The sequence below is a fragment of the Felis catus genome, chromosome D1, assembly GCF_018350175.1.
Source record: "Felis catus isolate Fca126 chromosome D1, F.catus_Fca126_mat1.0, whole genome shotgun sequence".
In the NCBI taxonomy this organism is placed as follows: domain Eukaryota; kingdom Metazoa; phylum Chordata; class Mammalia; order Carnivora; family Felidae; genus Felis; species Felis catus.
In genome coordinates, this window is record NC_058377.1 from 103834991 (window position 1) to 103851146 (window position 16156).

Sequence of the window (16156 nt, forward strand, 5' to 3'; positions counted from 1 at the left end):
TTTTCAGTTTCAGATTATATGGTAAAAGTACAATTGAATAAGTTCACAGACCCGTCACCTGTATTTCAGTGACCACAGTGATAAAACCTATCTGCTTGGATGATGGAGTCAAAAACACAGGTAATCCTCCACCTACTGGTGGCATGCTGAATTGCAGGCACAGCTCATGCATTGCAAGAGCTTCCTCCTAAGGCAAACACCAACACTCAAGTGCCAGAAAAGAAAACAAGAGATTATATAACACACTCTTTAACTGCTCTGTTATTTCTTCCAAAGATATACTTGAAAAAAGGATCTGTGACCCAATGGATCAGGGAAACTACACCAGAGTGAAAGAATTTATTTTCCTGGGAATTACTCAGTCTCAAGAGCTGAGCTGGGTCTTGTTTGGCTTCTTGTTTTTGGTGTACATGACAACTCTGCTGGGAAACCTCCTCATCATGGTCACTGTGACCTGTGAGTCTCACCTTCACACCCCCATGTACTTCCTGCTCCGCAATCTCTCTGTGCTTGACATCTGCTTCTCCTCCATCACTGCTCCCAAGGTCCTAGTTGATCTTCTGTCAGAGAAAAAAAACCATTTCCTTCCATGGCTGTGTCACCCAAATGTTCTTCTTCCATCTTCTTGGAGGAGCAGATGTTTTTTCTCTCTCTGTGATGGCCTTTGATCGCTATGTAGCCATCTCAAGACCCCTTCACTATATGACTATCATGAGTAAGGGACGATGTACTAGCCTGGTGCTGGCCTCCTGGGTGGGGGGCTTTGTCCACTCCATCGTGCAGATTTCTCTGTTGCTGCCCCTCCCCTTCTGTGGACCCAATGTTCTTGACACGTTCTACTGCGATGTTCCCCAGGTCCTCAAACTCGCCTGCACCGACACCTTCACTCTAGAGCTCCTGATGATTTCCAATAACGGACTGGTCAGTTGGTTGATTTTCTTCTTTCTCCTCATATCTTACACAGTCATCCTGATGATGCTGAGGTCTCATGCAGGGGAGGGAAGGAGGAAAGCCATCTCCACCTGCACCTCCCACATCACCGTGGTAACCCTGCACTTTGTGCCCTGCATCTATGTCTACGCCCGGCCCTTCACTGCCCTCCCCACAGATACTGCCATCTCTGTCACCTTCACCGTCATCTCCCCTTTGCTCAATCCTATGATCTACACACTGAGGAATCAGGAAATGAAGTCAGCCATGGGGAGACTAAAAAAACGACTAGGGCATTCAGAAAGGATTTAAATTCTATGAGAATGAGATAGCACCGAAATGTAAAAGTAGACATTAAATTTCACTTTCTCAAAATGGGAAGAGATCACTTTAATGCCAAAAACAAAAGGGCATCTATGGATATCATGGAGTCCTCAAAGAGGTTGGTCCTATAGTATAGTGTGTGCTGAGGACTTACAGGTGACACTGCTTTAAGCTGAGGTTCACTCATGACTTCCATTGCTCACTTTCAATTATTCATTCTGCAAATATCTCACAGAACATGCACCGTGTGCCTGACAGTACTAGGATTCAGATTGCTGCAGAAAGATTAAATATAGTCACTTTCCGAGAGCCATACCCCAAGATGCTCTAATGAAGAAATGTTGTAGGCACTTTACCTGAGAGCTTCAAAAGATGTTTTACAGTGAGTAGACCTTGTCAAGGGGAACAGACAGAGAAAAACAACAAGAAAAGAAATCAGTATTATAGATGGAAAGAACGGTGTAAGAGTATGCCACATTTGTGCAACAGTGAGCTCAACGTAGCCATGAAGTAGTACACTCATGGAGTGAGTACCACTAGTTGACATTTACAAGGAAAGTTAGGAGAGAACTCCATTTGTTGTCCCTTAACCAATGTAAATCTGTGATTTCTATTGGGAGAGAGGATCCTCAAATCACTCCAAAGCTATGGTTTCCTCCTAGACAGAAGATAATACTGTAAGCGGGAGTATTCATCAAGAAATAACAATGATGGGTAAAGGTCATGGACAACTCACCTGGATTTGTGCAAGGCTTAAGCAAATAGAGATGCTAAGCACTCCCCCTGGAGAAAAACTGTCTCCTCACTGTATAGCAAGATTATCCCAATCACAGGTGAGCCAGGCCCAAATTCCTCACTGTTTCTGCACGTAGGGACCCCAAAACTCCTTAATATTTTCCACTCAATCCATTAGAAGGTAAAGAAAGAGTCGTGAAAAGCATGAATGTTTAATTGTTGAATCTGGGAATTTTCTAGTGTCTGTAATGAGAGGAATGAGAATAGCATTAGCAAAAGTTTTACCTAACAGTCCAGCTGATATTTTGCTGGGACCTATTGACTTTGTTAGACGATGTCTTTCTTCATGATTACGCTCAAGCCACAGAAGCTGGCATTCATGTGTCAATCAGAGTAGATCAAATGCTATGACAAAATCAAAGTACTTAATAACCAGAGAGCTTTAAAAGAAATGTTGTAGGCACTTTACCTGAGAGCTTCAAAAGATGCTTTGCAGTGAGTAGAAATTTATTTCCTGCTCATGGCACAAACCAATGCTGGTCTTTAGAAAGAGCTGTTCCATGCAGTCATTTACAAAGATAAGCTTCTTCCACTTTGGGCTCTACCTCTCTCTACATCCTTAGCATCTCTCCATTCATCTAACAAATGGAGAAAGGGAGAGAGGATTAAGAATTATAGGGAGAGGGGAGGGATCATTATTGGCCAGTCCTGAGAGTGATATGTACCACTTCTGATCACATTTCATCAGCCAGCCCTTGATCATATGGTCCCAGGTCCCCGCAAAGGAATCTGGAGAATGTAATCTAGCCCTATTCCCAGAAAGAAAAGGAGAACGTGAAAAATGGTGAACTCTAATGATCTCTTCCACATTTATGATTCATTGCTAAGAAATCACAATTGGATAAGATTACAGAGACTAAGACTTTGTCTCTAAAAGGATTCTCCTAATATATAGATGTGCTGGAAATACTGCTAGACCCTTGGAATGCACAAAGAACTAAACTGAAATGAAGAAAATTGGGAGAAAGAAAATTTAATTTAAAAGAAGGGGAAGGGGATCAAGGTAATCCTGGGAATTAGAATGACAATAAACTGGAAGACCAAGTCCGCAAAGAAAACACACTGGAGTAAAGTGCCCAAAGAAGATAGGTCTGGAAGACACCCTTATAGAAGACAACCCTCATTTCTCCCCATAGTTGCCATAGGCTAATTGTAAACAAACATTTATTAATGCAGAAGCTTCTACAGAGATGAGTGTCTTTCTGTTTGTTGATTATCCTTTCCTGTGTTCTATTCCATTCCCACCACTCAAAAATGTTCTGAATGATTTTCCAATATCAGACATACTTCCCCAAGCATTAAAATTCCAATAAAGACAAAGTTTTGTCTTCAGTTAGATTCATCTGCGGAACAAATGATCATTTACCACCTGGCTCCATCTTTGCTCTGGTATCATTGTTCTCCAGATCCTATGTACTTTTCACAACGATGCCTTTTTCTTTTCTGTCCCTCTGCTGACTTTACCTTGAACAAAACCTTTGTGACTGGGTGGAATTTTAACTAACCAAAGATGTGTACAATCAGAGTTTATGTTTCCAAGTGTAGGACCCTACAAATGACAGCAATCCAGCAAAAGGCACCCAGGAAGCTGTCTTAGATTGTTTACACATGCAAAATAACCTGATCAAACGCAGTGAGGGATAGCAATTGAATTCATGAAAACATTAAATTTACTTCTCTTTTGGAGTGCCTGGCTGGCTCAGTCAGTTGAATGTCCAACTTCGTCTTGGGTCATGATCTCGTGGTTTGTGGGTTCGATCCCCACATTGGGCTCTGTGCTGATGGCTTGGAGCCTGGAGCCTGCTTCAGATTCTGTGTCTCCCTCTCTCTCTGCCCCTTCCCTGTTCAAGCTCTGTCTCTCTCTCTCTGTCTCTCTCTCTCTCTCTCTCTCTCTCTCTCAAAAAATAAACATTAAAAATGTATAAATTTACTTCTCTTTCAACATGACATCAAATAATTATTTGTATTTATATTTTTCTCCAGGTAGAGACATTTCCTTAGTTAACTAATACATATAAACTGATTCTAGCTTATCTTACACAGGTCACATATGCTTGGTCCTATCACCTATGATTTTTTTTCTATATAAAGAAGCTTGATTTTACATTTACACTGTATTTTTCATAAGCAAATCAACATATCTATATGCACAAATCAGCTGGTTTAGGAGTGATCCTGCCATTCTGGACTTCTTTGAGAAATTCAAAGTCTTTCAAGTCTGAAAGAGAATGTTGTCAATATAGCTCTTACTCAATAAAGAAGACTATTAGTTCAGTGCTGTGTTAGTAATCTATTACTATTATATTGTATTACCCCAAAACTTAGTGGCTTAAAACAACAGTTTTTGGGGTGCCTGTGTGGCTCAGTCAGTTAAGTGTCTGCCTCTTGGTTTTGGCTCAGGTCATGATCTTGCAATTTGTGGGTTTGAATCCTGTGTTGGGTTCTGCACTGGCAGCGTGGAGTCTGCTTGGGATTCTCTCTTTCTCTCTCTCCCTGTCTCTCTCTCTCTCTTCCTCTCTCTCTCTCTTTCTTAAAATAAATAAATAAAAACTTTTTTAAAGGAAAGGAAGCAGGCTTTTAAAAAATCAAAAAGCACAGTTTATGTTTTGGGAACTAGGCATGGCTTAGCTAAATCTTCTGCTTCCGGGTCTCTCACAAAGCAACAGTCAAATGTCAGCTGGGAGTTGTCTCATCTCAAGGTTCAACTGGGGAAAAATCTGCTTCCAAGCTCACTGACATGATTGTTGGCCCGAACATTGAGCTACGGGACTAAGGGCTTCAGTTCTTTATTGAATGTTGGCTGGAGACGATCTTCCAGCCTCTCTCCAATATGGCAGCTTACTTCATCAGACTGAACAATCAAGGCAAAAGAGTGTGCAGCAAGATAGAAGTCAGTCTTTTACAGCTTACTCTTACAAGTGACATCCTATCACTTTGGCTGTACTTCTGTTCACCAGAAGCAAGTCACTAAATTCAGTCCACACACAAGATGAGGGGATTGCACAAGAGCACGAACATCAGGTCCAGGACCAACAAAGTTCTAGAAGTAAATTATGAAAAATTATTGCCAATTATTAAAGAAACCTGAAATTAATTTATTCAGAAAAGGTTACAAAAGACAAAAAAAAGGGTCGTGGGGAATGTCAGAGATGATTCAGAGGTACTGAGCCCTTATTGACAAGCAGAATGATAGAATGATAGTATCAGCCACAGCTAGAGAAGTATTTAGTTATTAATAACAATGATCAGATCAATTGTATTAATAACATTGATCAGAAGCGCCTGGGTGGCTCAGTCGGTTAAGTGTCTGACTTTGGCTCAAGTCATGATCTCACAGTTCATGAGTTTGAGCCCTGTGTCAGGCTCTGTGCTGACAGCTCAGAGCCTGGAGCCTGCTTTAGCTTCTGTGTCTCCCTCTCTCTCTCTCTCTCTCTGTGTTTCTTCTACTCACATTCTGTCTCTCTCTCTCTCAAAAATAAATATTTTTTAAAATTGAATAAAAAAAATAACAATGATCAGATCAAATGATTAGACCAGATCAACTTTTTAAAAAGATTTCATTTTTAAGTAATCTCTGCACCCAACATGGGGCTTGAACTCACAACCCCAAGATCAAGAGTCACATGCTCCACCAACTGAACCAGACACCCCTGCTATAGACATTTCAAATGTCTATACATATGCAATATCTATGATATGCGATATCCAAGCGAGACCATCCATCTATGGTCTATGGTGAGAGACAAGGTTTCAAAAATGATATTAAGGAATGAGATGGGAAGCAACATGCAACTCTCTGCTTTTAGGACTTCCGGAATCATAGGGCCTGGAACATGGTGGATGCTCAGTAAACATTTTGCCATTAGATATTCGACGGATGAACAGTACGAACACATCTTTTATCTGCTCCTACCCCCACTTCTCCAGGGAGAAGATGCATTTCCCAATCTTTATGATGCTTCTGATTACACGTATCAATAGGACATCAAGCAAAGGATCTGCCTAGGAAGAAAAAAGCTTGGAATGGGCTGAAATACAGCCTATTGGGGGTTCTGTTCATTTTCCCTGAGGTTCTACCACTTACGGAAGCAGACTCCTGCCTCTTAAGGAGGCAGGCTCCCCCTATGAGCCCCCCTTCAGGCAAAGGTATGTGGGCTCTAAGCCCAAGGTTATTTTTAATCCAAATGAATACATTTGATTAAGGATAATTATTCTTTCTTCCTAAAAAAAGTGATTCAATTTATGAAAATTATGGGAAAAGGTTTACTTAAAGAAGATCTTTATTCAATATCAGATCATCTTACCTTCTTCTTTAAGTTCAAACATACACACATCCCCTTTGTTTTTCCTTATGTCTCGTTTGCCAACTAATTTTAGTTCATATACCATAGACTTCCACGTGACCTCATGAAGGAGCTTTACATGTAAGCTTTACACGTAAGTACATGTAAAATGTGGCTTCTACATAGTTTGATCTGAGGAATCTGAGTGTATTAGTTTACTATGACTACTGTAAACTAATTGCCACAAAGTGGCTTCAAACCACATACATTAATTATCTCACAGTTCTGTAGCTTAGAATTTTGACAAAGGTCTCACTGGGTTGAAATCAAGGCATCTACACAAATCTTCCAGTACATGACTTCTTAATAACACTCAAGGGAGCTTCATCCCAGAAGGAGAGTCTAGCTGTTCGAGTTAGCAGTCACATCCAAAACTATTCCCTGCGGTGAAATATCGGGTCCGGGCCTGGGAGACTGGTGCTCATGTCAGAGGCACCACAGAGCAGTGTGGTGGGACTGTGGGAGGACCGTGCAGAGGTGATTCTTGAAGCTGTCGTCTGCCTCTGACAGTAGGAAATAAGACGTTGACCCAACCAACACTCAGATGCACGTCTGCCCTACAGGAGAATATTCTTTGACGGTTAGCGTCTCCTAAGGTCAGTATGTGCAACCAAATGGCAGGCTCTGCTTCTCAGGTAAGGGATTCAAGTTTGGGACCTTTAATGAGGTCACTTTGTTATGAGGGCACTTTAGTAGGTGCTCACACGTCCGACTGTGTGTCTGTGTGTGTGTGTGCCCATGCACAGCCCATTTTGAAATGTTATGGTGAATCACAAAAGGGGTTTGAACATTAACGATGCTCCTGTACATTATATTATGTAGATTAAAGCTAGAAACTGTAGTGAAGCCAAGAAGAGGAATTTGTCCTTCAAGATGAGGAAGGTGGCTTGAATAGCCTACAAGGATATCAGCTGGTAAAGGGATGAGTGGCCTCTCTCAGGCGGGGGATTCTGTGAAAATCAATAAGCCCAGTTTATTTCTTTTTATGTTTATTTATTTTTGGGAGAAAGCATGAGCAGAGAAGGGGCAGGGGGGTGGGGGACAGAGGATCTCAAGCAGTCTCTGCTCTGACAACAGTGAACCGGATGTGGGGCTCGAACTCACGAACTGTGAGACCATAACCTGAGCCGAAGTCAGACGCTCAACTCAGTGAGTCACCCAGGTACCCCAATACACCTGTTTTATGAAGACGGGTCGACCTGGGCATGCTTCTGAAGAAGCACTTGGGATCTTGAGTTTGTTCTTGCCAAAAACAAAAACAAAAGCAAATTTATAAACGATGCTTGTCTGTTTTCTTTCCTCTTTTTTGTTCCAAACAGACCCATACATTCTCCACCTTTTCGTTTCCTAGTTGCACATACATTTTGTGCACAGCAGAGCACCATTTTTGGCATTTCTTGGTGATTTTGGTGACTTGGTCACATCCAAGACTAATTTCTGCACAGAACCTTACACATCTGGGTTTCAAAGCCCATTCTCTCAACCACTACGATAAGCCACCCCCCAGAAATCCTTGATGTCAACAGTTTGACTTGACGTCACCAGTGGGCTTACAGTTAAATATCAAGAAATAATTGAAGTTTGTGGTTAATGGAGATTTAACCATTCGTAGGCAGTGGGCAGAACGGCCCTTGACTAGGCATGAGGTAGTTGAGGCAATAGGATTTAAAACAATTCAGGGGCACCTGGGTGGTTCAGTCAGTTAAGCGTCCGACTTTGACTCAGGTCATGATCTCACAGCTTGTGAGTTTGAGGCTGGCGTTGGGCTCTGTGCTGACAGCTCGGAGCCTGGGGCCTGCTTCAGATTTTGTGTCTCCCTTTCTCTCTGCCCCTCTCCTGCTCACACCCTGTTTCCCTCTCCTTCAAAAATAAATACACATTTTTAAAAAAATTTTTTAATAAATAAATAAATATAAATAAATAAAACAATTCATCATTAAAGCTCCAAAGGCCTAGAAATCAATGGGTCCATTTAATATTGTACTGTGCTGTGCAGATGTCACCTACTTTCTTTTTTTTTTTTTTTTAAGTTTATTCATTTGTTTTGAGAGAGGGAGAGAGAGAGAACAAGCAGGGGAACGGCAGAGAGGGAGGGAAAGAGGGAAAGAATCCCAAGCAGGCTCCGCACTGTCAGCACAGAGCCCGATGTGGGACTCAAACTCACAAACCGTGAGATGGTGACCTGAGCCGAATCAAGAGTCTGGTGTTTTACTGACTGAGCCCCCCCAGGCATCCCTGGCCTACTTTCAGAAGGACTGACGGCAGCAAGTGTTCCCCTTTCACTGATGAAAAGACTGAGCCTCCTGGAGTCTGCTGCCTTTAGAGATTCCCCCATCGCTGTGAACCCACCAAAGCTCCTGTCCCCCAAGCTGGTGTCTTCCCTCCGCGCCCTATTACTTCCGCCACAGCTCAAAATAAAAGCAAAATCCTCTGTGTGTTCCTAAAACACTACGTGTGTTCTGAGTTTATTTTTTTTTAATCTTTTTTTTAAAAACTATTACTCTGGGGGTGCCTGGGTGGCTCAGTCGGTTAAGCGTCCGACTTCAGCTCAGGTCATGATCTCCGGGTCCGTGAGTTTGAGCCCCACGTCAGGCTCTGTGCTGACTGCTTAGAGCCTGCAGCCTGCTTTGGATTCTGGGTCTCCCTCTCTCTGTCACTCCCCTGCTCATGCTCTGTCTCTCTCTGTCTCAAAAATAAATAAAAACATTAAAAAAAATTTTTTTTAAATATTACTCTGGGGGTGCCTGGGTGGCTCGGTCTGTTAATGCCAGACTTCGGCTCAGGTCATGATCTCACAGTTCCTCAGTAGGAGCCCCACATCAGGCTCTATGCTGACAGCTTGGAGCCTGGAGCCTGTTTCAGAATCTGTGTCTCCCTTTCTCTGCCCCTCCTCTGCTCGTGCTCTCTCTCTCTCAAAAATAAATAAACATTAAAAAAAAATTTTTTTAATGAGAAAATGTCTGGCCCTTTTAAAAACTAAAAATGTTTGAAGACAGTGACATTCCCTGAGAATTATTGATGGGTCAGTAGATCATTGGCAGAAAGCCTAGAAAGGTAGCTGTGTGTGGCTTGGGCTCCAAGGGAAAGAGAACGGGAGGAAAGTGAGCGAAGGAGAAGTTCTGTTCTGATGAGAAATTGCAAGAGACAGTTCAGTGAGATCAGAGGACCCTGTAGTTCACGACAGGCCCCTGCTGGCTTCGGTGTGGACAGAATACGGAAGGAAGGAATACAAAACAGCATCAGAGCCGAGCCCTGCCAGACATTAGAGTAGTGGTAAGGACCATATTAAGTATTGGCAGTGGGGGACGTGAGTTCCATCCTGATCTGCACAGAGGTGACCGGGCGGGCATTCTGGACGGGGAATGAGGGAGAAGCAAGCGTCAGAGAAGGGACAGATGGCAAGAAACAGGTCCATGTCCCTGAGACTAGGCCTCTGCTCTGTCTGCCAGCGGCCGGTTATGGAAGTCAGCATTCTGACCTCGCACAGAGACAGGGAGACGGAGGCCCATCCTTCCTGATGATTACAGCTCTCTGGTCCTTGTAGAAAAACTGCATTGCAAGAAATACATGTTCACCACTGCAAGCCCTTTTTAGTAAATGCTCTGAGAAAGGGAGGTCAGGGGTCTCTCTCACACAGAAAACTTTCCTGGCACTGATGAGCTTTTTCGGGGAGGCGTTTGAATGGGGGAATGGGGGGCGGGGGGGGGGGCTGGTGTCATCCTAAGGACACAGACTTCTGCTACCCGAGGCCCTGATAAACTTGGGGCCTGTCTGGGTGCAGAGATTTGGACAGAATCATTTGGGTCAAGAACTCGGCAGTTCTCCGCAGCACAGGGAAACTTTTGGGGGTGGATGGAGCTTTTTTAAGAGAGATCTGAAAAGGGAGATTTTATTGTAAGCAGGTGACAAAACCACAAAGCCGGATGCCTGTCGACACCCAAAGCAGGACTTATTGCAAATGTTCTTCTCTTTGTAACAGGATGGGAAGCAGGGGGAAAGCACTGAATTAGGATTTATAGAAAGTGACACTTGGTGGGGTGCCTGGGTGGCTCAGTCAGTTAAGCGTCAGGCTTCGGTTAAGCATCAGACTTCAGCTCAGGTCATGATCTCACAGCTCGTGGGTTTGAGCCCCGCGTCGGACTCTATGCTCACAGCTCAGAGCCTGGAGCCTGCTTCTGATTCTGTGTCTCCCCTCTCTCTCTCTCTCTCTGCCTCTCTCCCACTCACACTCTGTCTCTCCCTCAAGAAGAAATAAACGTTAAAAAAAAAAAGTGATGCTTGGTAATAAAAGTTTTTATTTATTTATTTACTTACTAAAGTTTATTCACTTATTTTGAAAGAGAGAGCAAGAGTGTGTGAGAGCAGGGGAAGGGCAGAGGGAGAGAATCCCAAGAAGGTTCCGTGCCATCAGCACGGTGCCCCACGCGGGGCTTGAACTCATGAACCACGAGATCACGACCTGAGCCGAAGTCAGACACTTAACCGACTGAGCCACCCAGGCACCCTTAAAAGGTTTTTTTTTAAATGTGTTTCTTTACCAAATGTAAATGTTCTAAATCATTTTATCCTTTGGTATATCTGCTTTTTAAAAAAATTAATAGATTTTTGTTCTTAGAGTAGCTTAGGTTTACAGGGAAATTAAACAGAAGGTACAGAGAGCCCCACACTCCTTCTCCTCCCCTGCCCTGCCGCAGTTTCCCCACTATCAATATCTTGCATGGGTGTGCACTGTGTTCGTTAACAACGGAGGAACCAGGATTGATACATTTATTAACTAAAGTCCTTAGTTTGCGTTAGGGCTCATTCTTAGTGTTGTACATTCTCTGGATCTGACACATGTGTGATGCCATGTTGAAAGAGCAGACCCAGGCTGGCCAACTAGTGACTATGTCCCAGACGTGGCCACAGAAAGAAGTTCCCGCTCAAACCTCAGACCACGCCTCCCCCCCTTGAGTAACTTATGTTTTCTAAGAAAGCAGGCTACCGATTGATGCATTCTTCCGAAGTCTAAGGTGGGAGGAAGGGGAGTGTGAGAGGCGTGGAAAGTGTGAGAAGAGGGAGGGCTTCTCTCAGGTAGGGGCCAGAGGCAGGAGCCCTCAACCCTGTCCAGGCTTAGAATGACCTGGGAGCATTTTAATAACTGACCCCTCCCCAAACCAATTAATCAGTCTCTGGGGATGGTGTTTGCTGGTAGGTATTTATCTAGCACAGCAAGGCTGACAGCCAATGGTTAATAGGTGACCAGTGAGAAACGTTCTGTATACACTGAGGCCAAACATGTTAAACAACCTCAGACACAGTGGTTCTTAAACTTCAGGTGCATCAGAATCTCCTGGAAGACTTGTTCAAACACAGATTGCTGAGCCCCACCCCCAGAGTTTCCGATTCAGTGGGTCTGTGACCACCAGGCCCAACATTTGCATTTTTAACAAGTTCCAGGTGATGCTGATAATTGCTGATCTGGGACCACACCTTGGCAGCCATTGGTCTATCCTTCCCCAGCCAATCAGCTGAGGCCACGACCCTTCCCCAGCCAATCGGCTAAGGCCATGATCCCTATAAAACCTTTGTGCTTTTGAAACCCGCTTTCTCCGGTATCTCACCGCTGCCTCGGTGCAGGTAGGGGATTGAGCTCGAGCTAGCTCGACTAAAGGCTCTTTGCTTTTGCATCGGACTCGGCTCCCTGGTGGTCTTTGGGGATCACGAATTCTGGGCATAACAGTGTATCCATGATTAAAAATAAAAATCCCTAAAAGTCCCCTGTGCCTCACCTATCCATCCCTCCCCACCTGCACACCCCAGCCCTTGGCAACCGTTAACTTTCCTACTACAGTTTTGCCTTTTCCAGAATGTCATATAGTTGGAATCATACAGTATATATATTTTCAGATTATCTTCCTTTGCTTAGGAATTGTGCATTTAAGCTTCCTCCTTGTTTTCTCGTGCCTCAGTAGCTCATTTCTTTTTGTAACTAAATAATATTCCATTGTGTGGAATGTATCTGCTTTTTAAATGCTATATTTGAGGGGCGCCTGGGTGGCTCAGTTGGTTGAATATCTGATTTCAGCTCAGGTCATGATCTCCTGGTTCATGAGTTTGAACCCTGCATCAGGCTTGCTGCTGTCAGCACAGAGCACACTTTGGATCCTCTGTCCCCCCATTCTCTGCCCCTCTCTCGCTCACTCTCTCTCTTTCTCTCAAAAATAAATAAATAAATAAATAAATAAATAAATAAATAAATAAATAAATAACATTTAATAAAAATACTATAGTTGATCTTCATTGCAATTATTTCAAAACACCATCTTTTATAGGAGAAGTGTACCAGCATCTCCCAAATAATGTTGCAAGAAGACTGGCCCAGCAAAATGTTAACTGGTGCAGCATGAGGGGACATGTGGTCTGTGGGAACTCAGGTTAAAGAATTAAACAAGTCAGGGGCGCCTGGGTGGCTCGGTCGGTTAAGTGTCTGACTTCGGCTCAGGTCATGATCTCGCGGTCCGTGAGTTCGAGCCCCGCGTCAGGCTCTGTGCTGACAGCTCAGAGCCTGGAGCCTGTTTCGGATTCTGTGTCTCCCTCTCTCTCTGACCCTCCCCTGTTCATGCTCTGTCTCTCTCTGTCTCAAAAATAAATAAACGTTAAAAAAAATTAAAAAAAAAAAGAATTAAACAAGTCCATTCAAACTTCACAACCCTATGACACAAGCATGATTCTGCCCACTTGTACTGATGATACACAGAAGCTCAGAGTCACCTACTAATTGAGCCACCTACTCAGTTAAGACAGTCTGTATTCAAATCCAGGTCTACTGATTCTAAAATCCGTGCTTTTTTGCACAAAACTGAAGCCTCTACAAATAGTGAGGTGAGACGAAGTGCCATCCAAAGGTAGGTGTTAAGAAGGGAGGGAGCCCGAGAAAAGACAGCCATTTGTGCAGTGGCCTCGGTGAGAAAGCCTTTGCCAAGAGCGTTATGAGGAGCAGGGGCTGTGGCTAGCACTTGCCAAGTCCCATGTGGACCAAAGAGAACAAGCCGCCAAAAAGAAGAAAAACTGAAAACAAAAGCAGCTTGTGCTCAGATTGCATGAGCTGCTGCAAAGCTCTTTATCCTCAGGGGAGAAGGCAAACTGGAAATGGTTTTTCTTGCCTTGGTGCTGATCATCAAGCATCGTGACAATTTGCACAGACTATGCCAAGCAGATCATCTACTGTGGAAGATGGTGAGACAAGACGCTCTAAGCTTCCAGTACCGTCTCAGGCCCTGTTTTATACTTTTCCCCGGCATGTTTCCCACGTCCTAACAATGAGATACAGGAGTTCTCACTGAAAAACAAAATGAGTCCTCTTTGCTTCTCAGGCCATCTAGGGACTTTTCAAGAGGGGTACAGGATATGTAAAATTATGCAACCATAATAAAAGGTCAAAAGAATTTAATGGCATGCTGATTTTGGTGCTTTGATTAATCACATCCATTGGAAACTCACTTTTTCATTTACTCTGAAGGAACTCTAAACACACCATCTACTGGGGATATCTTCCTGAATTGTAGGCATCCCTGCCCACAAGGAAAATAACTGCAAAAATAACCCTTGAGACCCTCCAGTCCTACAGCTCACATTCCTTTTGTTTTTAACGATACACCTCGTATTTTCCATTTTCTCCCTAGGTAGTTGAAGACGAAGAAACATAACACAATGGAGCAGGGAAATTACACCAGGGTGAAAGAATTTATTTTTCAAGGACTGACCCAGTCCCGAGAGTTAAGCTTGGCCTTATTTCTTATGTTATTTCTGGTGTACACATCAACTCTTCTGGGAAACCTCCTCATCATGGTCACTGTGACCTGCGAGTCCCGCCTTCACACGCCCATGTACTTCCTGCTCCGCAATCTCTCCGTCTTGGACATCTGCTTCTCCTCCATCACCGCTCCCAAGGTCCTCGTAGACCTCCTGTCAAGGACGAAGACCATCTCCTTCAATGGTTGCATCACTCAGATCTTTTTCTTCCACCTCCTCGGGGGGGCAGACATTTTTTCTCTCTCTGTCATGGCCTTCGACCGCTACATGGCCATCTCCAAGCCCCTGCACTACGTGACCATCATGAGCAGGGGGCGATGCACTGCCCTCATCGTGGCCTCCTGGGTGGGGGGCTTTGTCCACTCCATCGTGCAGATTTCTCTGTTGCTGCCCCTCCCCTTCTGTGGACCCAGTGTTGTTGATGGCTTCTACTGTGACGTCCCCCAGGTCCTCAAACTCGCCTGCACCAGCACCTTTGCTCTTGAGGTCTTAATGATTTCCAACAATGGCTTAATCTCTACACTATGGTTTGTCTTCCTCCTTGTGTCCTACACAGTCATCTTGACGATGCTGAGGTCTCACGCCGGGGAGGGAAGAAAGAAAGCCATCTCCACCTGCACCGCCCACATCACTGTGGTGACTCTGCACTTTGTGCCCTGCATCTACGTCTACGCCCGGCCCTTCACTGCCCTTCCCATGGACAGAGCTGTCTCCATCACCTTCACGGTCATCATCCCGGTCCTGAACCCCATGATCTACACCCTCAGGAACCAGGAGATGAAGTCAGCCATGAAGAGACTGAGGAAAAGACTTGGACCTTCAGAAAAAGAATAGATGGCTATGAAGTCCAGATTGAGAGTCAGAACTGAAAAGTATTCTCTCACAACACAGTAGCAGACCCCAATCAATAAGACCATCTTGAGGCCAAAGTTTCCCCTGTGTCTTATAACAGCATCCTCTAATAAGGGTGTCCTGAAATGGCCTTCTCTGAAACGTTTTTTCTTGGTGAAATTGTCAACGACTTAGAGTCTTCAATCCACAAATTGGCCTCTCTTCAAGAAACTCCAAAGCTTGCATCACCCAAACACCTCATTTTACAGGTGAGGAAATGAGGTCTGAGAGAAAGTGACTTCTCAGTTGTGGAGCTCTGGCTGTTGTTGCCCAACCAGTAATTAGCAAAATGATCTCCAGGGACCAGGAGTCAAGGCCAGAAAGCCCAGCCATCCCTCCCTTTGTGGAAATCATCTTCCATTGCCAACCTTGGAGGACCCAGGGTACATCTTTCTATGGAAGCCTCTGGGTTTCCCTTGCAGAAGCTGAGGTAAGTTTTGTGTGTCGCCAAAGGTTTCCTAGCTAACTAATGGTGGAGGCAAGGCTGGATCTGAGTTATCTGACCCTCAGCTAAGTGCATGGTTCCCTACTCCTGCCTCCTCATACGGGATTTGATAGGGTCTGAAACAAGCCCATCCACAAACATCTCTCCTCTAGTGTAGTATTATGAAAGGTGTTTGCTTGTCTTCACCTGACCAAGGAGTAAATACCTGAGGGCTTCGGGCCCCTTTAAGAATTTCAACATCATTTCCAGCCATTCATTCCCAACCAACCCTCCAGAGAAAGGAATCCTATCCTGTGTGCATTGCTAGAATGTGCCTGACTCAAGTCCACAAGAAACAACGACTTAAGAATAAACTCAGGGGCACCTGGGCAATTCAGTCAGTTAAGCAGCTGACTTCAGCTCAGGTCATGATCTCATGGTTGGTGAGTTCGAACCCTGTGTCAGGCTCTGTGCTGACAGCGTGGAGACTGGAGCCTGCTTTGAATTCTGTGTTTCCCTCTCTTTCTGCCCCTCCCCTGCTAGTGCTCTGTCTCTCAGAAAATAAATAAACATAAAAAAAATTTTTTTAAAGAATAAACTCAATTTGGGGTACTTGCATGGCTCAGTTGGTTAAGTGTCCCGATTTCGGCTGAGG

The 16156-nt window shown here is 44.2% G+C and overlaps 2 protein-coding genes across 2 annotated transcripts; both read left to right on the plus strand.

Annotated features, from left to right (window-relative positions):
- The first annotated feature begins 305 nt into the window (after positions 1-305).
- Positions 306-1242, plus strand: LOC101099751 (olfactory receptor 4D9). Its single transcript, XM_003993411.2, is given in 2 exon segments — positions 306-569; positions 571-1242. Coding segments are annotated over 2 exon segments (936 nt in total).
- Positions 1243-14065: 12823 nt separating this feature from the next.
- On the plus strand, positions 14066-15116 carry LOC101100002 (olfactory receptor 4D9-like). The gene has a single exon (XM_003993412.2). It carries the CDS (start codon positions 14085-14087, stop codon positions 15018-15020), a length of 936 nt encoding a protein of 311 aa, XP_003993461.1. The 5' UTR covers positions 14066-14084; the 3' UTR covers positions 15021-15116.
- Positions 15117-16156: the final 1040 nt, after the last annotated feature.

Excerpts from the sequence above, each read along its gene's own strand:
- LOC101100002 (XM_003993412.2), top strand. The coding sequence starts at position 14,085 with ATGGAGCAGGGAAATTACACCAGGGTGAAAGAATTTATTTTTCAAGGA.